Source organism: Phacochoerus africanus, chromosome 15 (genome assembly GCF_016906955.1).
Source record: "Phacochoerus africanus isolate WHEZ1 chromosome 15, ROS_Pafr_v1, whole genome shotgun sequence".
Classification (NCBI taxonomy): Eukaryota; Metazoa; Chordata; class Mammalia; order Artiodactyla; family Suidae; genus Phacochoerus; species Phacochoerus africanus.
This window is the reverse complement of record NC_062558.1, coordinates 78,237,315-78,263,184: the sequence shown is the minus strand read 5'-3', so window position 1 is coordinate 78,263,184 and position 25,870 is coordinate 78,237,315. Positions and strand designations below refer to the sequence as shown.

At 41.9% G+C, this 25,870-nt stretch overlaps 1 protein-coding gene across 14 annotated transcripts in view; it reads right to left on the bottom strand.

Moving 5' to 3' along the window:
* The window catches only part of KAT6B (lysine acetyltransferase 6B), a 192,691-nt gene extending 167,741 nt beyond the window's left edge, over positions 1-24,950 (bottom strand). For 3 of the 14 annotated variants that reach the window (XM_047761838.1, XM_047761842.1, XM_047761846.1), the window contains exons 1-3: positions 24,511-24,706; positions 13,782-13,849; positions 9,323-10,201 (exon numbers count right to left, since the gene is read on the bottom strand). In XM_047761838.1, the coding sequence (XP_047617794.1) occupies positions 9,323-9,943 (621 nt within the window). In that variant the 5' untranslated portion in view covers positions 9,944-10,201; positions 13,782-13,849; positions 24,511-24,706. Of the gene's footprint in view, positions 1-9,322; positions 10,202-13,781; positions 13,850-23,403; positions 23,889-24,510; positions 24,707-24,824 lie in introns of those variants that run through there. The other 11 variants (XM_047761839.1, XM_047761840.1, XM_047761844.1 and 8 more) reach the window with 9 other exon arrangements.
* Between the last annotated feature and the right edge of the window lie 920 nt (positions 24,951-25,870).

Sequence of the window (25,870 nt, the reverse complement as noted above, 5' to 3'; positions counted from 1 at the left end):
AAAAGGAAAAGATGCCTTTATAAAAAGATTCGGCAGACACCACCTTAACCAACAAATCAAATAAGCACTGTCAGTAACAAGACAATCCGAAAGGATGTATCTACTGATGTGACAGAAGAGGAAATACACAACATGACCCATGCAGTATTCTTGCCAAAAATGCTTACCTTGAATCTGATCATGAGGATGTAATCAGACAAACACTACTTGTGGGACATCCCACAAAACAATTAGCCTAGGCTCTTCAAAAACGTCAATGAGGGTTCGATCCCTGGCCTCACTCAGTGTTGCCATGAGCTGTGGTGTGGGTTGCAGACATGGCTCAGATTCCAAGTTGCTGTGGCTGTGGCATAGGCCGGCAGCTGCAGCTCCAATTCCCTAGCCTGGCAACCTCCATATGCTGCAGGTATGGCCCTAAAAAGCAAAAAAAAAAAAAAAAAAAAAGTCAATGACAGGAGAAGCAAAAAAAAAAGGAGGAAAACTGTTCCTAGATATGACGACCAAATGTGATTCATGATCCTTAACTGGATCCTAGCTCAAAAACAGAAGTTATAAATGTCATTTTAGGGCCATTTGAAGAAATACAGACTATTAGACAATACTCTTTTTTCACCAATGAGTTTCTTATGGTTATATAGAAGAATGTTCCTCAATATATAATTATTATTATAACTTAATATCATAATGTTTGCTGTTATTTTCAAATAGTTCAGCCAAAAAGCATGAATATGTGTATGTACGTGTATATATATACACCACATAAACACACACACACACACACACACACACAGGGAGAGACAGAAAGAACAAATGTGGTAAAATGTTAACAATTGGTGAATCTGGGTGAAAGAAATACCACTTATTGTACTACTCTTTCAACTTTCCTGCAACACTGCAATTGCGTGAACTACCAAGTTAAGGGGGAAACGTCTTCCTGGCTCCCTCCACTGGCTGCCTTCCCCAGCCTCCTCACACCCTGCCGGCACTGTGCCTGGAACAAATGTAAGAAGTTTTATATTCTGGAAACTGCCCAGACTCTTCCACTAGCAGACCCTATGTTCTGTTGCTTTGCTCGCATCTCAAGGCTCAATAGCTAGAGCTGGGTTTCCACACAAGGTAGAGCTCCGACATGACATTAAAAGACCAGTTTGGGAAACAAGTTCATCAAATACCAACTAGGAATTATCGTTTCATGTTCTTAATATCTGAACTTTAGCTTAGGCCTTCTTTACTTCTCTTACGATTGTTTCTCTTAGCCCATATAACCCTTACTCTCTGTTTCCTAAACTTCATCATTCCCATTTATGATCTGAGCAGGTCTCAAGCATGGCAGTAAACCATGGACCAAAATCAGGACTGGCCAAATCAGAAACTACTATAGAAACATCAAGTGCAGTCTCTGGCTCCCAGCCCACATCACTGTATCACAGGCAGCCCAGGCCCACCTCCTTCCTGCAGGCCTCATTGCTTTCCATATGGCAGCTTACTGACATCAAAGAAGATGGAAGAAATTATCTAAATTCACCAGCTAGTCCCGTTCCCTCCCTTCAACTGTGGAAGAATCATTGATATCTCAATTACCAATTCTGCAATACCTTATTCTGCAATGCCTTAAAAAAAAAAAAAAAAAAGTTGGGGATGTCTACTGGACTAACGGAGGATTAAGAACAAGACTTCCCTGACAAGGGGAACAAGAGCTAAAATGTTGGTACACCTACTATAAAAGCACAAAGAAACAAAAACTGAACTTGTAAATAAAATCAGGTTGCTCTTCCAAAAAGCCTGTCTAGCTACAGACAGGAAAAGGCTCAGCATGGTCTTTATGTATGCTTATGCTGTTTCTAATAGAAAGGACACAATCAAGCCAAAACAAACATCTGTTAACCAGTTAAGTTTGTTAATGAAACAAAATTGCAGCTGGTTTTATCAAAGATCAAAAGTGGAGCAAATTAGAGAAAGGATGTATGAACAAAGCTAGTTTCTAAAAAGTAATGGCCAAAGAATTCTAAACCCACTTGTCAAATTAACACAAATCCTTCCTGGATTTTGCTTAGACCACTGATTAGGATTTATTTTGTGACTCTGTAGAAACCAGCCTCACAGTTTAAATCTAGAACTCTGACTATATAGTTCATTTTACAGATTTTTCAATATATTACGTTTCACAAAATGAAGCAAAAAAAAGTGACACTCTACGTTGATGTTCTGCTTATTAAAAGGCTCACTTATAAAAGGAAAAACAGTAGTACACAATTTGCAACTCCTAGAGATGTCCCTGGGGAAGCAGACCAGCCCCAAGCAAAAAGCACAAAAAGAATGTTCTGCATTTCAGAAAGTGCACTGCCATGTCTCCTTTTCCCACACGTATATAAACTCCCCATGACCACCTGAAGACTGCGAGGTAAGAGCACCCACACACAAAAACACACTTTTCTCATGGCCCTACTAACTCACAATGTCACAAATTACATGGCTGATTCATTTGTGAATTTGAATTTAGTGAGCTAATTGATGTTTATCTACTTAGAAACATTAATAGATTGGAGAGATCAAACTACCTGAGAAGATGCAGAGTCACATTTGAAATTCTGGTGTAACCGGAGAAGATCGGTTACGTCAAATCTACCATAGTTTAAGGAAGAGGCCAAGAAAATTACATTTATAAACAAAACAAAAAGTCGTGAATTTTACAATCAAAATTTGCTATTGCAGTGAAAAGTAAAATCACATTTTCTCATGTATCCTTTTTACATCACCATGTATAAAGATAAAATATATAGGAGTTCCCGTCGTGGCGCAGTGGTTAACGAATCCGACTAGGAACCATGAGGTTGCGGGTTTGGTCCCTGCCCTTGCTCAGTGGGTTAACGATCCGGCATTGTTGTGAGCTGTGGTGTAGGTTGCAGACGCAGCTTGGATCCTGCGTTGCTGTGGCTCTGGCGTAGGCCGGGGGGCTATAGCTCTGATTCGACCCCTAGCCTGGGAACCTCCATATGCCGCGGGAGCGGCCCAAAGAGATAGCAAAAAGACAAAAAAAATTAAATAAATAAAGATAAAATATATAAAAGGAATATAGACCTTCATTCTGAGAAACATTAAAATGTACTATTTATTATGTAAAGTTTGAAAGGATGAATATAAATCTTTGCCATCCAAAATATGATCAGAATAAATAAGCAAATAGCACTTAACTGTTAAATAACTTCAAAGCTATAAAATGTAGGTTTCCTTGGCAGTGAAAGTATAACAAACACAACGTTTACAATCCAACTATGTATAGGGAATACAAGAGTAAATTCCTGAAAGCTGTTGAAACTATCCAAAATCAGTCAAGGACCTACACCCTGCATCCTTAATGCTTGGAAGAAAATACCATTAGGAAATCAGAAAATAGACTGATCTATGTATCATTCATGTCAGGATCAGGACAAGGCAGCTGTTATCAAGTACATCTAAGATCCAAAGAGTTAAAAAGAATGTTTAAGATTCAGTTTAAGAATCCAAAATCCCAAATTCCTGGTGTGGCGCAGCAGAAAGGAATCTGACTAGAATCCATGAGGATGCAGGTTCAATCCCTGGCCTCGATTAGTGGGCCAGGGATCCAATGTTGACGTGAGCTGTGGTGTCGGTCACAGATGCAGCTCAGATCCCAAGTGTCTGTTGCTATGGCTGTGGCGTAAGCTGGCAGCTACACCTCTGATCAGACCTCTAGCCTGGGAACTTCCACATGCTGAAGGCGCGGCCCTAAAAAGCTTAGGGAAAAAAAAAAGTCCCAAATCCTCTGACATGATCTTTCTACTTTACCTGAAATCTATTTCATTTGAAGTCTAGACAAGTCCCATCTTGATAAAGGCTCAAAAGTGGAACATGCTGTCACTCCTCTGAGTTTGAGAAAAAGATGCACCACTCTTCCATTCATCCTTCCTTGATCCGACCACTAGTCTTAGACAATCCCTGTGCTCTCTGAGCAAAGTCTCAACAACTAGGACTATCTGCTCACGCAAGTGGCCCACAGGTACTCAGCTATTCTGAAGAACTTCTGAAGCTTAACCATAGGAATAATATGACTACAATCCTCTCCCTTTCCTGACCCTGGAACAGCAAGCATGGATTCACCTAATCATTCCCATTATGTAATAGGTTTCTGTCCGACTTAAATTTTTCTAAAATTGACTTTCATCCACACAAATTCCAAAAGTCAGGTTACACAGAAGAGCATATTTTGAAGAGTATGTTTTGTTGTATTTAGGACTTTATCCAACTTTCAGTTGAAGGCAAAGAGCTAAGCTCTCTGAGAAATGTGACATCTGCAATACAAAGGACACCAATTTGAAGGAGAACTAAGGAAAATAGAGAGGAGGACATTTGGACTCTATAATTAGCAGATATAGAATACACATATTTCTGTCCAAAGGATCCAGAATCCCAGAATTGTCTGAGACTATGAATAATTATCCTAAGGCTGAGAGACTTCTGGAAGCCTGCCACATCAAAGAACAATATAGCCTAGTGAGTGGTCCTTTACAAAGCACAGGTGATTGGAAAAAAATCCCAGAGGGAGATGTGGAAGGTCTCTTCAGGGCAGGGAAAAAAATTAAAGACCAGAAAATCTAAAAATAGAGTTCTTTAATATATGGCATTTACACAGCACAAGAAATGATGCATGATGTACATTAATCTTCTATTTATGGAAATATCTTGTACTGATAACTCTGCCAAAAATCCTAATAAAATACCTCCCTAAAAAAGGATGGGGGACAAACAATAAATTGAACAAGCCAAGACCATGAAAAGTGATTTTTAATATAGTTTTCTCTCTCAGCCCCATTTCTGATCATCTGTGCTCCTTCCGAAACTCATCTTTTTTTTTCCTTATTGACACCATCACTGTTGTGATAATTACGTTTGAAGGTTTTTTTATAAGATTACAGTTACTTCATTTCTTTAAGGAAAAAAATAAAAATAAATCAGGAGTTCCCCAGTGGTCTAGTGGTTAGGATACGGTAGTTTTACCGCTGTGGCCCAGGTTTGATCCCTGATCTGGAAACTGAGATCACATATCAAGCCTCAACAACAACAACAAAAAAAAGTGGAGTTCCCGTCGTGGCAGTGGTTAACGAATCCGACTAGGAACCATGAGGTTGCGGGTTCGGTCCCTGCCCTTGCTCAGCGGGTTGATGATCCGGCGTTGCCGTGAGCTGTGGTGAAGGTTGCAGACGCGGCTCAGATCCTGCGTTGCTGTGGCTCTGGCATAGGCTGGCGGCCACAGCTCCAATTAGGCCCCTAGCCTGGGAACCTCCATATGCCGCAGGAGCAGCCCAAGAAATGGCAAAAAAAAAGATTAAAAAAAAGAAAAGAAAAGAAAAAAACAAACACCCCAAAAAGATCAAAAGCCCTACCTGATATTAGAAGTGTCTCCCTTTCCAACTACAGCTGCCTAGAATGAGAGTTCCCCTACTATGCACTGCATGAGAAACATACCAAGACTTGACACAATTCATTTTAGGAAAATATTCCCAATAAAGTGAAATACCAAGGAATCTGTTTAAAACTGAACAAAACTGATTTTATAAAAATGCTAAAACCCAAATGTTCATATGGAATCTTAATGCTACAAAATGTGTCGTGATAATGGAAGTCTCTCTTAGAATATGTGACTTTCCAAAGTCCTCGTAATCTGACCTAATTGAGCTTTACCACTTTTAATGAGAAACACTAATACTATCCTTTAGGAGTTCCTACACCAAGTCAAAGATAAAAGTTTTATCTTCAGTGGTTTAATTCATTTCCATATCACCTCACCAAAGAGAGCTTTCTTAAATAAATACAAAGATGTTATGCTAAGGAGCCAGTATGGTAATATCCAATTTGAATTCTAGACTATCAGTAGATGTGCAATTACATTTCAGAAAGGAAGGGCCCTTCTATTTCAACTTGCATTGTACTCCTCCTAGCAGTCATGCACAGGAATGATGATGATGTTAAATCTAATTAGACACAGATTTACTTCTTTCCCTACTGCTTTCCCATATTGCTAATAATATAAATAGTATCTGCTTTAAAAACTGTAATATGCTCATTGCGACTACCAAATTTAAAATGCCAGAAATCTATTTGCTGGGGGAAAACTGCTTCCAAGCATTTGAGGAACTGAAAGAGATACTTTTCCTGTTAATGAGAGGCCACCACTGTTGACCAGTATACAGCCCAGCGGTAAAGAGGTCTGGAGTCAGATTGTCTCGTCAGAATCTTGGCTTCACCACTCACTAGCTCTGTAAGTGACCTTGGACAAATTAAACTGCTTAGGCTTGGAGCCTCTCTTTTTAATCTGTAAAATAAGGATAACAATCTATGGCCCTCAGAGTTATTGTGATAAGGAAATAATAAACGTAAAGTACTTGGAATATTGCCCGCATTTAACACTTACGAAATGGTATTGTTTTTCCTATTTTTATTTAGTTTTTTTACAATTAAATGAAATTGCTCAACAGAAGTAACCAGGATAACAGCTTCCTTGACAGATCTTAGCTGGCTAAATTGTAACTGAATTACTTTATCTCTGTAGGGTGGCCATTTATGTCATAAACGTACTCTGACAATGCGAATTCTACAGACCTCTGGCACATCAAGAACAATGATAACTTGCCTTTCAAATGGATTAGAATAAGCCCAAATTACAAGAAGCTATAGTACAACCAATCTATATACAGTTCCAGGATCAACAGCTGAAGAATAATCAAAAGTCAATAATTAGCATACACACATGATTTTAGTATAATGAAACTCAAGATATTTTCTACAATACAAAAATGTTCACACTGGCTCTTGACACTTTAGACCCCTTTGAGAATCTGATAAAAACTATAGACCCTGACCTTAGAAAAACATGTGGAAACAAATGACTGTTCTACTTCAGGGGATTAGTCAATCCATCTGTCCCAAACTTATTCATGCACCCAGGTCAAGAGTTTCTATTTCACTGACTTAGAAAGTTTACAGGGTTCTAAACCATTTACCCTTTATAATCTCAAAGGGCTATTTAATCTGATGTAGTTTTTATTATGTTTTTCAAGGAAAAAATGCTATGGTAATATACAACACAGACAATACAATACTTTGTGGCCAAACTGACTTGATTTGATTTTCATTTATGTTTATTTGTTCTTTTTTAAGAATTAGATTATGATTACTCAACACACTTGATCTCCAAATTTCATCAAATAAAAATGCTAGACCACAATTTCTCAGCTTTCCTTGTTGTATGATGAAGCTAACTGGACAATTTAAAGATCAGCATCATAAAAAAAGCAGCAGCAATTGCAGGCTAAACAATAAATTACTCTGTTCTCAATTCTAGACACTTCTAGACATGAGCTTTCCTTTAGACTAAAAATATTTCCATATAGAAGCTGTTAGAAAAGAAAAAAGCAGAATATGGACGGCATGAAATATTGCCATGAAATGATGGGCAAGGTTAGAGAGAAGGGGGTATGGGAAATCTGTAGTGATTCCTCTATCACAAGTTAAGATATTCTCCCCTGGATCACAAAACTCTTGCAACATGCTCTTAGATTGTCTAACCTGAATTAGTCCATGTACTTGATAATTATAAAACCTTAATATACCTTAGAGTAATGTACGTATTTTAAAAACAAAGATATCCAAACCCATCAAGAAATGGCTCTATCTTCCCTTAAGGAATTTCCTCATGGCATAAGCTTTTATAAAAATATTCAAAGGGAAACAGAAGTTCTTAATGTAGCTGTGTCAGACACAGGAATGAAAATTTAAGTCGCCTGCTGTATTTTCTTAAACCAAATGTTATTAAAAAGAAAATTACATAGGTTTACTTCTTTTAGAGTATTATACATGCATTTTATTTTTTTAATTTTTTAACTCAAGGACTTTTATTACATTTATAGTTGTACAACGATCATCACAACCCAATGTTATAGCATTTCCATCCCAAACCCCCAGCCCATCACCTGCAACCTGTTTCCTTTGTAAACCATAAGTTTTTCAGTCTGTCAGTATCTGTTCTGCAAAAAAGTTTATTGTATTCTTTTTTTTACTTCTTTCTTTATGCCCACATTTCTCTCACAAAGAACTGAGGGTTGGTTATGCAAACAGAAATACCACCAAATTATCAAATACATGTTATGAAAACTAATAAAGTAAAAATACGGTGAAGAAATAAGGGCTAGGGTTTAAATGAGTCCGTGGAAAGGCAAATCACCTGGTCCTACCCAATCTGTAGAGGTGGGCCTCTTATCAGCTTAACCCACTAAAGGAAGCAGGGTCTATCTCAGGGCTACCAGTGTCCAAAAAGAGAAAACAAGGCATCAGGAGCACAGCTTTTCCCAATACTGATTCTATCACTTCTGAAAACATAGTTAACACCTCCAACAATCACCCTTTGTATCAACAACAGTTAATGGTTTACAAGAGGTAAAGTCAACTGGTATCAATGCATCCACTCGCCCAAAGGATAGACAACAAGCCCCCAAACTGGAGGGCTGAAACCATTACAATCTGGTTCTGTTCTACATTGGTTTTAGTTTGGGCGTGTTTTCGATAGCTCTGAGATAAAATAAATTTAACCAAATAAAACAAATTTAACCAAAGACTTAAAATTGTAGCAGTTACTTAAGGAGAAATCTGCCACATGTTTATGTAAATACTACAGAAATAACAGAAAGCCCAGAAAAAACAAAGAGGATAAGAAGAGATAAGGTATGAGACAAATAAACATTCACTTTCACCTGCTGAGAAGTGAACAATAATAAATGACTTTAAATGGAAACAGGTGGGATTTAGGTCACACAGTAAAACAGTTGCAGTAATGCACTATCAGTATTAAAACAATTAGTCTATAGATTCTTCTCCGAAATAACAGAGAGAAAAATATATCAATTTTACCTCATAAGGCTAAAAAATAATAATATAAAAAGAAAAAAAAAACACAATGGTCTGTCCTGGATGTTTGAAATACATATGTTCCTGCCTTGAGGAAGGAGGATTCAAATTGTCTATCCTGGTCCCTTCAAGCACTCACTGATTAGCAATTAGAGTTTAAAAAACAAATCGAATAGTCATCACATTAAAATCTTAGTCAAGCAATGGGGAAGCCCTTAATACTGTATAAAACAAAGGACGATTGTTTTGTAAAGTATATATATCTTTTAAAACACAAAGGCCTGCTCTGAGGCAAAACATCTGCTTTTATTAAACTTTACTTAGAACTTTTGTCCATATAAAACTTAAAACTGTGCAAGTCAAGTGAGCAATACTTAGAATGTACTGACATTCTCTCTTCACTTACCTGGTCTTTCTCATGGGGTAGAAGGCTGACCGGTGGGAGCGAGGATGGGAAAGCACTAGGGTATTTGGGAGCCCCTTTGCCATCTAAGCCCCCGTAGTTGACCCTGTACTGCGGCCCGTCCTTCAGTAACCTCCCATTATTCACTGCGCGTTTCGCTCCCAGTCGCAGCCGCTGCTGAAAGGCTGGGTTGGTGGTGGTGCCCGAGAGATCACTTTGACTTCTGAGATACTTCTCTATGTTCTTCAGGGAGGAGCCATTGGGCTCCTCGAGTCCTTCGATTGCTCTCCTTAGCAGTTTATTCCAATCCACGTTTCGGAGATCATTACATGATCCTCTAGACCCCTTGGTTGACTTAGGAAAAGTGCCTGGTTTAACTGATGAAAAGCGCCCAGGGTTGTCTGGGTCCTTATAGGAGGCAAGGCCTTTGTTGGTGACTTTGAGAACTGAGCCATCCTGAACACTGAGTTCCAGCTGTTCAGAGACCGTCTTCTTATCCAACCCGTGGGAAGTGCTGACTGCATGGCAGATTCTCTCTTCAGAGGGCCTTTGCTTTTGCTTTTTAATTTTCTGTATAGCTTCAAGAATCCACTCTGTATAAAGTGGGTTTGCAAGTTTTACCATGGTTGACAAATGACTACTTCAATACAAAAGTTACCCATAGAGGTTCTCCTTGTATTTAACAGAACTTGCACATTTAAAAGTCATTCACAATTCAACAAATGGGCAGAGTATTCCAGAACAGAGTAAGCAACATCTTACAAACATCCATCCTTTAGAGATTAAAAAGAGGACAAACAGGCAATGTTGATAGTTGTCTTATTTGACCAACAGGAAAAACTGCATTCAGGTGGAGAACATCTTTAATTAGGAAATCAAGACCTTAAAGGATAAAAAGGGGGGAAACAATCTTAATAATGGAACTTCTAAAAATAAAAAGACTCTTTAGTATTACTTTTTCAGATGCAAAATGACCACGGAAGTAATGACAGGCAGGTATTATGTAACAAAGCCACAGTGACAATATTTTCCAACCAGAAATTTGGGCCACAGTCTGAGAAGTAATTTTTTTTTTTTTAAGATTTTTTCACTTGTTATTTCTATGAGTCACGGGGCATTCCAAAGATCACATATAAACTATCCGTATTTAATGGATAACCTCTACTGAAATTAATACAATTACATGAAAGTGGTTCAAGATAAATGTCTACCATAAAAATAAAATCAGGAGTTCCCATCGTGGCGCAGTGGTTAACGAATCCAACTAGGAACCATGAGGTTGCGGATTCAGTCCCTGCCCTTGCTCAGTGGGTTAACGATCTGGCGTTGCCGTGAGCTGTGGTGTAGCTTGCAGACGCGGCTTGGATCCCGCGTTGCTGTGGCTCTGGCGTAGGCCGATAGCTACAGCTCCGATTAGAGCCCTAGCCTGGGAACCTCCATATGCCGTGGGAGCGGCCCAAAGAAATAGCAAAAAGACAATAAAATAAAATCAACATCAAAGAATAAGTCTATGATGCAAAAAAATCTGACTGGAAGCACATTAAACTTACTTCAAGAAATCTTAAACTTTAAAAAAAGAGTACTAATCCTAATTCTATTTCAGCTAGATATTCTATTTCCCAAGTCTCCCACGTAAGATAATTCCCCACCTAACCAACTATAATGGAAAAATTAAAATTCATTTAAAAATTAAAAAAAAAACCCTCCCCACCTGGCCACATTTACAGAATCATTATTCTCCCATCTCTTTGAAAAGGATCTGTGACACTTTCTAACCTATAGGTTGGAAAATTGAAACTAATATAGTAACATAATCTATCACCTTTTGAACAATGTAACACTCTAGGTATCTCAGTACCCAGTTAGTTCATGAAACTGCTCAATGTGAGCAAGGTTCATAGAAATCTAATTTCAGGTAGAGAGTGATACTGCTCTCTGAGAATATCCTGATGGACACAAAAATCCCTAGCTCTTCTCTGGTACTGAGTACATGTGCCAAGAGCACCTGGCAAAAGTACGCTAGCCTGGGAGGTGGGTCAGATCTGGGCTCTAACCTTGCTCTTCACTGATAATATCCACATCTTCACTCTTTTTTTATAAAGTTTATAGAGTGTGCTCATGTATAAATTTGTGATGTAATTTGCAGGAGGATTCTGTGGGTAAATTGACGCTCAGGGGAAGGAAGAACCCACTCAAGAGAACAGTCAGTAGCAGACTCACAGCTCAAATGCCATTTAATTTATTTTATTTTTTTCTTTTTTGGCCACACCCATGGCATGTGGAGGTTCCTGGGCCAGGGATTGAACCCGAGCCACAGCAGTGACCTGAGCTGCAGCACTGACAATGCCAGATCCTTAACTCACTGAGCCACAGGAACTCCATTATTTTAAGATCTGAGTCAGCACCATCTTCACCTGAGCCACAAATGCCTCCTCTTGCTAGTTCTGCCAATGCAATCAGACTAGTGCTATGAATGCCAACCCCACCGACGTCCAGTGGGGAAACCCCGGGTAAATGACCTAAGTTTCCCTCACTTAACCTGTAGGACAACAATAGTATATCCCTCCCAGGATTGTTGAGAGAATTAAGTGAACACACAATCTAATATTAGTAGCTATCGTCACTTCTATCCAATACAATATCTACACACTGAAAAATGTCTCGTAAAATGTAAAGTTATCTCTGGCTGTTTGTTTACATTTAGCATACCAAAAAAGGAGAAAATGATATCTTTCCTCAAAACTTTAGCCTAAAGAATTTAACATTTGCTCTCAAAGATTCTATTGCTAAAAAACAATTGGATCATTGAACTTGTTCAGCCAACTTGAAACAGGCAGTTTAAAAAGGACTGTCTTTTCTGTAGTCAGTAAACTGTAGGTTCACTCCATTTTTCTCCCCTCAGATTTATAAACTTGGGGTTAAAGGGACCTTAGAGGTTATCCAGTCCAGTCTCTAGTTAAACAGTAAAAGATCCCTTGCACAATACCCCCCAACAGATGGGCCATAAAGTCTCCAAAACGTCCAGTGATTAAGAATCTGTCATTTAAGGCAGCTCACTCCACCACTGGACAGCTATACTTGTAATATATTTCTTGCTCGCAGGAGCCAAAATCTGCCATCCCATAACTTCTACCCACTAGTCTAGTTCCCTGGAACAATCTCAAGAAATTCTTTAATAGGACAGGCCTTCAAATATTTGAAAACAAGTATCTTTTAAAAACCACTACAATGGAGCCCCATTCTACCTCCAGGCCCAACTTAGACCACTCATTCGTTTCCAACATTCTCATATATCACCTGGTGTCCAAGCACCTCCTTATCCTGGCAGCTCATTAGTTTGGCTAATGCCAATTCTAAAACCTGGCATTCTAGGCATTATTGTATTATTAATGCAACCCAAGATTACATGAACTTTCTTAAAAGCCCTGCCATACAACTGGTTCACGCCAAGCATGCAGTCCAACTAAAAACCCCATATATTCCTTCAAAAATGCTGCCAAGGAGTTCAGCAGAAACGAATCTGACTAGCATCCCTGAGGACGCAGGTTCAATCTCTGGCCTGGCTCCATGGGCTAAGGATCCAGCGTTGCCATGAGCTATGGTGTGGGTCACAGATGCAGCTTGGATCTGGTGTTGCTGTGGCTGTGGCGTAGGCCGGCAGCTACAGCCCTGATTAGACCCCTAGCCTGGAAACTTTTCCATATGCCATGGGTACAGCCCTAAATATCAAGAAAAAAAAATGCTGTCAAGCTGAGTCTTTTCATTCTCTTCCTTGTGCAAATCTAAATGCTGGGATTTTAAATTTATTACAATTCAAGTTCATCTTGTTGGTTCAAGTCTGTCTTCAAACTTGTTAAAAACTGTTTTGAATCTTGATTCTGTCATCTATGTCATCTGCAAATCTAATCAGCACTCCCCCTTTGTGTCATTAAATATAAATCATTGACAAAAATGTTAGACTTGGAACAAGGTGTGTTTAGGAATGAAATCACTGGCTTTCATAGTGCCACCATTTTCACGATAGAACTCAGGAATCATTCTGCCTTACTAAGTTTAGAACAGGAAGCTGATCTTTCTAGAGTAAAATGGTTCGGGGCAAAATTTCATTAGAAGACATTTCACCGTGTCCAAGTAATTATTTTCATCTTTCATCATTTATTCAGGATGAATCAACTTATTTAATTTGATTGCACAAAATACAACTGCAGGAAGCAGGAAAAGAGGTCACAGAAAAGTATCCAATATTGCAAAGCTGCTTTCAGGCATTTCTGTTGCACAAGCAAATGAACATACATTAAAACAAAATATGCTTCATAACTAATAAATACTCAAAATATACCTTCATGATGAGCTATTACCACAATCTTTACCCACAATCAGAACTGTTCGTGCCCATTACCAACACATTTCAATACAACTGACACTTTATATCTTAAAAATATAATAAAACAAGGAAAAATACCAGAATTAGAACTCCAAGTGTTTTAACAGTCCATGACAAAAAAAGATTGTCCAGATCTTCAGGTAAATCTGTCAAAAGAGAAATATATAAATGTTAATTTGGGCATAAGGACATCCCTTAAACTCAGCAACCATCTGTGGATCTCCACAACTATTCAATCCAAACAGCTGTAATGAGTTTACTGGTTACACTACATTTGGTGATATGTTAGCTCTTTCAAACCCATAAGGGTATTTAAGAACATGGAATCCAGCACAGGACAGGAAGCCCTAAAGCAAGTGCCTAAGAAATAAAGTTCACTCTTCTTTAAGGCCAGAGCTGTTCTCCAAATATTTAAAATCAGGGTTGCGATAGAGTCTAAGAAAGAATTCTACCACACGCAAAAAACCCCATAACTCAAACAGCCAGGTATGACATTTTGTTGGTGGAGGCGGGGAGGTCAAATGTTGTTTAAAGGTCAACATTAGCTTTGCCAGGCAACATTTGTCCCAAAGATCACCTGGCATCTAGGTACTGACTGAACCATCAAGATATGGCCAATAACTGCACCTAAGAGAAGGATGTACCAGTTTTCATGATGTAAGTATGTGTTGGCACAGGTCACATTTTAGGGCAGTAGTGACCATTGTTACTTCAAAGGCAAAAAACAAATGTAAAACAACACTGGGAACAACTGTATTTTGATATTACACAAAACGACCAAGCAACCTCAGAGCTTCCTTCTCCCCTCCCCCAGCCACAGCCACAGCCGCAGCCCCCCCCAACACACACACACACTCACACACCCCACTCCTCAATTTAATCTCAAAATTAGCTCTCATCTGACACCAACCAACAGAGTTAATTAGGCAGAAGCAGATGTAACTCAGCAGCTCTTTGCTACAAGCCGAATCAGTGTTAAAAAAACAGAGCTAGAAGAACAAAATCAGAAATCGCTTATCTGTAGACAATTCTCAACACACGTATATTATTCACTTTGTGTCTTATCCACTGCAAATTTTTTAATCTTGGGCTGGTTTGTTTCTGATATCCACTGGCCCCACTGTAAAATGATACACACTATAGACTGAAAATTTAATTTTATTTTAAGCAGTATCTAACTATAAAGACAAATCTAGGGGAAAAATGCATAATTCACTCAAAAGCCAAACAGAAATGTTTTTTCCCACCGATTCAGAATTATCCACACCACTTCTCTTTTTCAGAGCCCTGGGATTTGTTGGGATTTGTTGTATGTACACAGTACATTCTATCACAAGTACAACCCTAAAAATCATTATTCTCTTTTCATTTTTCTCTATAAAAACTTTAAAGTTGGACTAAAAGGCTACCAAAATGAGTATGAATCATTCCAAATTAATTCTGGGGACTCATGCTACATCAAAATTAAATTATTGTATTTTTTAAGGTTTTAAATCATTTATTTTTAACTAAAAAATAACATTAGTAAATTATATGGTTGTACCATACAGTCTTATAATAAAACACTATTTACATCATTCATTACAAACTATTCTAAACAGATCTAGAGAAATGCTTAGTCCAACACTGAGCTTTTGGCTTCATTAGTATTATATAAATATCAACACTATTCAGAAATACTCATGTCAGCATAAGAAGAGTCAAAATATCCTGTATCATAAATATTACGTGAAGCGTCTTCTAAGCTTTTACTGAAGCTGTGTGTTGTTTCAAAATCAATGTCATAACACTCAAGTCATGGGATTATGGGTGAGCCAAAAATGGTGGTAGAAAAAAAATAAAGATTAATAATAGAGTTTACTCTTGTCATCCTGAGTTTCACTTGCTAACAGTTATTTTTAGCTCTCTCACTTTTATAGGCTCCTGGGTTTTTTCATAGCCAATTATGTAATTGAGTGAGAATCTACAAATCTTAACAATATCTTCTGAAACAGAACATACACTGCTTAAGAAAAGGGACCACAACTTTTCTTCTATAACCACCCAGCACAGTTGTTCAAATCAGCATCCTTAGGGAACAAATTATGTCGTCTGAGAACATCAAATATCATCCATATGGTAATATTTGTTAACAGTTCAAGTCTTGGATGCATCTATTTCCCCTAAAATCAATGCTCAAGGCCCAAAACATGTGAATCGGGAGGTGAGGTTATAAATACTAATCAAAGAACAACCAACAAATACTTAGTGAGTTGTTCTGTGTGTGCAGCCCTATGGTAGATGCCATGGGGATAAGAAGCAATTAAGCACCAATAGGAGGTTACTCAAAAAGTTAAACAAAATTACCACATGACCCCGCAATTCCATTTTTAGCTAATACCCCAAAGAACTGAAAGAAAGTACTCAAATAAATACATGTACCCTCATGTTCATGACGTCACTATTCACAATAGCCAAAAAGTGGACAGGCTAATGTCCATCAACAGATGAATGGATTAACCAAATGTGGTATAGCCATACACTGGAGTATTATTCAGCCACAAAAAGTGAAATAGTGATGTATGCTACATCACAAAAATATGCTGTAAAAGAAGCCAGACACATAAAGCTACATATCATATAATCCCATTTATATAAAACATCCAGAATAAAGCCATAAACAGAACATATATCAGTGGGGCCTGGGCAGGGATGTCGGGTGGTTGTGTGGAGAAACTACTTAATGGGTAAGGGATTTTATTTTGGAGTGATGAAAATGTTTTGAAGTTAGAGGAGGTAGTCAAACAACACTGTAACTGTTCTAAATGTCACTGAATTGTTCACTTTAACATGATTAAGTTTGGGAATTCCCTTGTGGTACAGCAGGTTAAGGTTCTGGCGTTGTCACTGCAGCAGCAGCTCAGGTTGTTGCTGTGGCACAGATTCAATTCCTGGCCCAGGAATTTCCATATGCCACAGGTGCAGGCCAAAGGAAAAAAAAAAAAAAAAAGGAGTTCCTGTCATGGCTCAGTGGAAGCAAATATGACTAATATCCATGAGGATGCAGGTTCAATCCCTGACCTCCCTCAGTGGGTTAAGGATCTGGTGTTGCCGTGAACTGTGGTATAGGTCACAGACACAGCTTGGATCTGGTGTGGCTGTGGCTGTGAACCTCCATATGCCACAGGTATGGCCCTAAAAAGACAAAAGAAAGAAAGAAAAAGATTAAAATAAAAAACAAAACAAAAGAACCCTGTAAGGTAGCACTACTTCTCCATTTGCAAAAGGAAAATTTAGACCTAACTTCCTCAAAACCTCAGACCACTAAATCTTGAAAGATTTTAATTCAGATGCTAAAACCAGTTTTAGCTAGTCTCTCCATTGGTTTTCAAACTAGGCTCCTAGGATCTCTAGCGAGAAAGTGCTTTGTGTATGGGCACCACCTGAGGTGCCCCTAGTGAGTTAAACACTAGGGCCACCATAATCCCTTGCATCAAACACAGCCTCTCTACCTTAAATAATCTATATGTAATGGACTCCTCCATAAGATTTACTTCAAAGAAAAGTTTCCTCTGATTACAGAAGGAAAAAAATCTAAAAACAAGTGACTCTACCCTGCTGAGCATAGATGAGCAGAACCCCTTGGATGGATGGGACTTAAACTAGACCCTGAAAGACAATGGAGTACTTGGATAACTGTCTCCACCCAAATTCAAATCCTTCACAGCCTAGACAACTTCTCAGAAGCCCTGCATTACTCTAACAGGAAGTTTTTAGCTTTCTTTTATTTGGGCATTCATTTTCCACTTTGTATTTTAATTACTTGGGTACTGACCTTATCTCCCCTATGAGACTAAAATTCTTAAGAACTGGACTCATGTTTGATTCATCTTTGTATATCCCAAGACTTTCCAGGACTACAACTTGAACATAAGAGAGGTTCAATGCCTATTTGTTAAACGAATGCATCAGTGAATGAATGAAGGGAATCTAGGAGAAGACATAGAGCTAAGAATGAGTTGTCAGACAAAAGGGACACCAAGTCCATAGGCATGCCTAGAGTTGGGGGCGGGGGGGCTGCTAATAAGAAATAAAGTTGGCTGTGACAAAAGCCAGGCTGGGGCCTGTGAACATGACAGATAAAATAAAAGAAAGCCCCTACAGGAGTAGTGACACAATAAGGTATAGTGGAGTGCAAACACACACACACACACACACACACACACACACAGGCTGAATGTCTGAACAACTCTGGCAAGAGTATCCATCCAGTATAGGTTGGAGGAAAGGATGACTGAAGGAACAAACAAAAGCAACCAGTATTTCATCTCTCCAAATATATATGAGCCTAACACAAGAGCAAGCCCAGAGTATGCACTCAATAAATGTTAGCTGAATTGAATATTTAATTCCCCATCTTTTCAGAATAATACTAAGTTCTTTCTCACTACTCATTAACATATGGAGTTTTCAATTCATAAGCTAATAATGTTTTCCAAGGATTTCTAAGAGGCTAAATCACCATGAAAATTATCATTTTGACTAATACATATTATATTAATTGGAAGTTTAATTTTTCATGTCATGCTCTCCTAGTTGACAATATCCTTGTTATATCATTAAACTATAATTGTGTAAATCTGCTTCAACAAACAATAACTGAACCATCAATAAACTATTATGGCTTCCATAATCCCTAGCAAAGATTAGTTTCAACATCATCATCATAAATTAGTAGAGACATGTCCCAAATCCCCTGGTGAAGCCCATGAATTACGTTTGCATAGTCCTCTCTGCCCTTAAGTGCTCAATAGTTTCAGAATCTAAAATTTAATCACACTGTTAGGAACCTCACAGGAAATTTGATCCCTTGTAAAACAGAGGATTTGAAAGACAAAATGAAAAGTCATTTGAAGTCACCAGGCCTTTGGAACCAGGATACACTGATTAGTAATGATGCTATTATAACTAAGCACTTTCACTTAAGAAATAATCAACTAAATTTAGAGTGTCTTTTTTTGGCATTTAAAAATTCCTGTTCAATCCAAGATTTCCTCCTAATCTCAAATTAGCTTTAACCGAAATTTAATGACAAAGACTGAGAGCAACATACTAAGAAAAAAATCTGACATCTGAACTTTTAAAAGATTATTTTGAAAATACACATCATTTTAGGAGTTCCAGTTGTGGCTCAGCAGTAACAAACCCGACTAGTATCCATGAAGACATGGGTTTGATCCCTGGCCCCACTCAGTGGGTTAAGGATCCAGTATTGCTGTGGCTGTGGCGTAGGCCAGCAGCTACAGCTCCAATTAGACCCCTAGCCTGGGAATCTCCATATGCCACCAGTGTGGCCCTAAAAAGACCCCCCTCCCCAGAAAAAAAGAATAAGAAAATATACACATCATCAGAATTCTGCGGTAACTATATCACAAAAATCTTTGAACAGGATACCCAGTAGACCCGTAAAACAAATTAAGGTTGCCCTCTAAGAATCTCAAGAAAATTACAGATTTATTTTCATTTTTTATTTATTTTTTAATTTTATGACCGCACTTATAACATATGGAAGTTCCCCAGCCAGGGACTGGAGCTGAGCCTCAGCTGCGACCTACACCACAGCTGTGGCAAAGAAGGGTCCATTAACTCACTGCACCAGGACAGAGACTGAACCCATGTCTCTGCAGTGACCCAAGCTGCTGCAGTAGGATTCTTAACCCACTGTGCCACAGCGGGAACTCTGGATCTATTTTTTTTAACGAACACATGTACATACAGATATTTTCATACAAAGACTTATGGAACTTCTACTGCCCATCCAAGTACCTCTTAAGGTACACTTGCTACTCCAATTTGACTTAATTTAATATACAGACAGGTCAATGGTTTTATCCAGTTTTACATAATTATCTCTACGTGTGCTTTAAGTAAGATGTTATACTCAAACTAAAAAAAGTTATTCTTGTTGGTTTTGGATCTTATCAAATAGGCTCCTGAAATCTTATTCAACAAGGTGATATGCTCTGATGGGATGGATCTAGAGAGTTCAGGGATCAAGGCCCCACTTTACCAGCTGCCTAAGCTGTGGGATACTGGACACATTACTGAATCAATCTCAGTCTGTTTTCTCATTTGTGAAAATGAGAGTATATTCCCATTTTGGAGACCTGTGAAGAGGAATAATTGAGATAATGAATATGAAAGAACCAAGGATAGTAGCAGACACGTAGCAGGAATGCAATAAAATGCTAGCTTGTAAAAGGAAAAAGGGCAACAGTCAGCTGGAGACCTGTAAAATGTAATCTAGCAGAACTTCTGTCTATATGGCCATTTTCTCCTATAAGGCAGGGGAAGTCAGCACCTGGCTCTTAGTTGTAGCTGCAGACAAGTAAAATTTCAAGGCAGAGAACAGAAGTAAAGCAATGCAAAAATAGATGGGTAATGGTGAAGATGGAGTCAAGAAGAGTGCACTCATACTCACATATCATAATCATACACCTTTTAAGGTCAGCACAGCATTGAGAAGATAATACTGCATGGGAGAATATCTACTTAACCTGAGGGTAGGACAAGAGTCTTAAAACAAGACACAAAAAGCACTAGCCATAAAGAAAAGACCAATAAATGTGACTCCATTAAAATTAAGAACTTCTGTTCATTAAAAGACACCATAAAAAGTGAAAAGGCAAGCCAGAGCATGGAAGAACACATTTGTAACATACACACAGAGGACAAAGAATCTGTATCCAGAGTAAATAAAGAACTTCTAAACAGCAATAAAAGATATAAGGCCCAATTTACAAAAGGTGGCAGGGGCGGGGAGTGGAGACTTAAACAGGAACTTTACAAATAGCCAACAAACACCTGAAAAGTTGTTCGACCTGAATACTCATTTACTCATCAGGTAAATGCAAGGTTTACCAGATTGGCTTAATTTGAAAAGGTAACAAGACTGAGTCAAGTTGGCAAGGACAAGAAGCCAAGGAACTCCCATCCATCACTACAACACTTTGGAAAACAGTCTGACTGGTACCTAGTAAAGCTGAAGACAAGCATACCACATAACTAGGGCAACCATACAGCTCATCATCCAGATCCAGACCCTTCTGAGAACTAAAGGTGACATATCACTACACTGGGACAACAGGCCTAAGCTGGCATAAATGGTCATGCTGCCTATAAACCACTATTCTGTCCCTCAGTGTACACTTTAGACAGACCTGTGCATGTGTGTACCAGATGATGGAGAAGGGAACAGTAACAACAGCTGAGTTCACAATTTCCCCAAGTGAGAAATAACTCAAATATCTGGCAACAGTGGAATGGATGATACAAAAACTGGAGATGCAAAGATTGTGGGAGTCCTATAAAAAGGCACTTAAAGATGCTTTGGAAATGCAAATTAAAGCATGTAGGGGGAAGAAACAGCCCTTCCTCATACTTCTCCCATCCAGGCATCATTTACAAGCAAAGACTGATCACTATAGCTCACACATCCCTGCTTCATAGGACAATTCCTTTTCTCTCACTTGACAAAATTACAGGCATCTCTATACAAGAAAACTGAAAGTATTATGTAAAGAACTATCTTAGAGACTGAAAAGTCACCTGTCGGGAATCCTGGCATTTAATAAAGCCAGATCAGGAAGGTAAGTCGTCTTCTAACTGGTATTCGACAGTCCATGTCAGTTTCTGAAGTACTGTAGCACTATTTATGGAACTTTCTCAATCACCTTCCTTTACCTTTCATTCATGTCGTGCCTTACATCTGACAGTTCCCACCTTATTGTCACAAGCAGCTCAAGATAAACATTTGTTGTAACAGCAATGACATCACATCCACTCTAGTCAGAGGCCTGGGCTTGGGTGGTAGGCAAAACTTCAAATGACCTCATCCTCACCACCACAGTCATTCCCTTAGGCTCCTCCTTTAATGTTTAAACCTTTCTCTGCCTCTATCTTTTCTTCTTTTTTTCACTTCACCTTCGCAGTCTTCAACCCTAAGTAGAAGTTCTCAGGTAAGAATCTCATCCCTTGTCTTAGCCTCATTTTCTCTCCTAGTTTTACCATGAGGCTGTCATTGTAACAACCAAAGCAAATGTTTGTTTGGTAATGCAAACATATGCAATTTTAGAGTTTCCTTTTTATTTTTTGCCTTCAGAATAAAGTCACATAATCTCTGAAAAAAACTTATCCTTTAACAAAACATGCAATATTATCCTTCGTTTCTTAATGGCGTGAAAAAACTGCCCCAATTCATTTTGATAAATGTGTGAAGAATTTATGAATAAAAAAGGAATGGAATGTTTTATCTCAGAGCTATCCAGGGAAATCTAGGGTACTCAAGTAAGACAGGAAGGACCTACTTTACTCACAGTCATACAAAACACAGATACACCTTTTGTGGACTCCCACACAACTAACACTATCCCAACATAACTAATTCCCATTTGCTACTCCCACCTCCTGCCAACATATGGAGATGTCTTCATGTACTCTTTATCTTGAATTTCCCCGCACCTCCACCTCAAACTTGGTTCTCTTTCCCTATCTTCCACATTTTTAATCTAGCCCGTCCTCTCTGCCTTTGCCCCTTGTCTCCCACCACTCCCTGCCCTCTGCTCAGATCAAAGAATGTATAAAATCAAAAACACAGTATGCCTTTCCAAAGGTATATATGAAAGCTCTGAGAGACACCTCGTTCCTTTCCCCTTTCCTGACTCCAGTTCAAGTTACACCCAAGAAATGCAGCCTGTCAAACAACCCTGTCTCCCAAACCAACACCTTTCTTGCCCCATATTCACTCCTGGTGCAGTTCAAATCATACTCACCCAGCCCCACCCATCTTTCTTCACACGTTTCACCTTTTCCCATCCCACTGAATTCCCCGACATGGTGAGATTTTTTGCTAGATATATTTTGCAAGTTCTAAACAGCCTCCCTTCACGTTTAACTCTACTCTGCTGCCTAATCTTTCAAAGTCTCTCCCAAGTAGATCCATCTCACCCTTCCATGTTTTCTTAATGCTTCATATACCCCAAAGCTAGCAAACCTCCTTTCTATTCCAACATACGAAATCACCCAGATTATCTCCTTCCACCAAAGTGTACCTATTCCTCCATTTCCCCAATACTTCCTCCAGTGCAATATCTACTCTACAATGCTTTCTCAACTCTACTCCACATCCACCACACCCAAATCCATTCTTATTCTGCCACCAGATAAATGCAATCTCACCCTTCTGCACCATTTCACCTGCCCCTCCATCCTCCTCCCACATCTCCAAATTTGCACCTCTCCCTACTCTCCCTTCTGCACCTGCCAGCACACCTTCAGTTTCCCCTCCTATCCACCCCCTCACTAATCCTTCCCAGACACTCACTGGCCCCCCCACCGTTCCGACTAGGTCACTCCCGCTAAGAAAACCCCACCAAACCCCCGCCTTCCGACCACCCGAGCCCCGCCCCCACCCCGATAACGCCCCGCCCCTCATCCTCAAGCCACGCCCCTTGCCCTGGAGGCCCTGCTGAGGGGCGGGGCCTGTCCCTCCTCCTCTTTCCCCCGCCCCCTACCGTCACGCTCAGGGGCAGCCTGACCCCGAGCGGCCCCGCGGTGACCCTCGCGCAGAGGCCTGTGGGAGGGGCGTCACAAGCCCCCGATACCCCCCCCCCGCTCCCGCCCAGTCTCCTCCCCCTGGGAACGCGCGGGGTGGGTGACAGACCTGGCCGCGCGCCACCACCACCGCGCCTGCCAGGGGCGCTGCCGCTGCCTGAGAAAGAAGCCGCGGCTGCCGCCTGGAGGAGGTGCCGTCGCCTCCGCCACCGCTGCCGCCGCCGCCAGGGGTAGGAGCTAAGCCGCCGCCATTTTGTGTCCCCCTGTTGTTGTCGTTGACATGAATCCGACATGACACTGATTACAGCCCAATGGAGTCTCATTAAACCCGAGCCGCGGCCCCGCCCCGGCGCTGCTCCATTGGACGAGACGGCAGACACTTAGGGCCACTCGTTGGCCTACGGGTCTGTCCGTCACCCACACACTAACCACTCTGCAGCCCATTGGGGCAGTATCCTGCCGGTCATCTCGCCTCCGCATAGACACACCCCTCAAACCATCAACCCCCCCCTCCGGCACCACCCCGGGGGAGGGCCCACTGCCAGTACCAATCAACAGACCGTTGGGCCCGCCTCTCCTGGGCACCTATTGGTCTAGCCCTTTTTCTGTCTCCCAGACACCGCGCCACCTCTACTTCCGCCTACCCGCCCCCTCGATCTCTAGAAATAGATTGGGTCTACTCGTAGGAGAGGTCCTTGGCCTTATTGGCTACAGACAACGCCAATCAGAAGGCCTTTTCCCTCTCCCCTCCCCCACTCAACCCCAAACCCCCTAGCCCGCAGCTAAAGTTTGTGTGAGAGCTGATCGCTGGCGGCGGCCGCAGGATTTAGGGGTGGGCGCGGGCGGGCGCGCGCGGGCGGGCACGCGAAGTTAAAATTCGAGGTTCTCAGTCGCCAGCTCCTGCGGTGGAGCGCGCGGACGGGCGCGCCGCCCTGAGCGTTCCTGCCCGCCCCCTCCTCCACCCTCTCCCGTCCCGTCCCGGGCGACTACTCGCCCGCCCCCTGGCTCGCATCCTTACCCCCAACGCACCCCTACCCTGCAAGCCCCAGGCCGAGTGCAGACAGAACGATGTCGCTGCAGCTTCCTTGCCATCCCATGCCGAGGGGGAACAAGCCCCTACCCGCCGGGCGTGCACCCCCCGGCTCCACACTCGCCCGTGTCTGCAAGCACGTGCACCGTTCGCCGCTGCCTCCAGCCACCCGAGTCCCCGGCTAACCTCGCCTGCAGCCCGGCCAATCGCTTGCTGCCCTTTGTTGCTGCAGCCTAGGTCTCCCCGCTGCCTTCCTCAGCCTCCGCCTCGTCCTTTGCCAGCCGCCCGGGTCCGCAGCGCCGCGCTCCCCCCGCCCGGGACCCACCGCCGCCGCCTCCTTCTCCTCCTCCGCCTCCTCCTCCTCGGCTCCGGGCTGCAGCGCACAGAGCCCGAGGCAGCGCCGCCCAGCCCCGCTCCCCCCGCGCCGCCAGCTAGCCCGCCCGGCCCGGCCGGGGGCGCAGCCTGGACCCCGCCCGCCCCAGTCCCCGCCCCGGGGGTACCTGCCTCCGCCCTGGGGGGCTCCGCTTGCCGCCCTTGGGGGAGGGCGGGGATGCCGGTGTCCGCGGGAAGATGGGGACGCCTGGGCCGTTTGGGGCGGGGAGTGTGCCCGCCAGGGCTGGGACTGAGAGGTGCGGTCCTCGGCAACGCGCCCCCCCTCCCGCCGCTGTGGGCCCCAAACTTCGTCCTCCGCCCGGGCCTTGCACCCTCGGGTGGTCGCGGCAGTTTTGGGGTGGGGGGTGCCTCAGGAGCTGTGTCTACCCTGATCAGGAGAAAGAGGGAGCAGTGACATTCAGCGACTGCGGACAGGGCACGGCGGCGGCATCCTTGGGTGGGAGTGGGGATGTCAGACGCGGGCTGGAGGGGGAAGCTGCCCCTCAAGATGCCCTCTCCCGGCCGGCGAGGAGCTGGAGAGCTCAGAGCTGCGTTCTGAGTGCTTTCTTGGGCGGTGCAGCCGGATGGCAGAGGGGCTGGGGGGCGGGGGTAGTCGGGGGAGACGGCTGGGGGGCCCTTCCCCCCTCTCCTCTAGCCAGCGCTCGAAGGAAGGCTGATGGCGAAGTTCGGTTTTCCAGGCTTCCCCTGGGCCCCCCGAGTTCCTGAGGCCCACGAGAGGGAGGCTGGGGGCTCCTCTGGCCGCCCAGGCGAGGCCACTCTGACGCTGCCCACATGCCTCCCAGCGCCCTCCAGACTCTGAAGAGAGAGTCCCTCGTTCTTCCCGAATATGGGTGGGGTGGGATGCTGGCCGGGGAGACTTCAGAAAATAGAAAAAGTGGGCTCAAGAAATGGCTCCTACAGAGTTTGAGCACAAAGTTTCCCTTCCGAGGCGCCATTTCTTCGTGAGGGGGAGGAAAACTATGGCTTTGTAAAAGAACCAAGTTTCAAGCATGGTGGCCTAGGTGGAAAACCACCTGTTGACAGAAGTCTGACCCAGGGCTAACTTGGGCCCTGGCAGGGTAACACAAGGTGCCAGGGAGAGGAGTCCCCAGGCTTACTTACTCAGGCATCCTCATGGCATTGACACTGAGGCAGCAGCAGTATGTGCAATTTC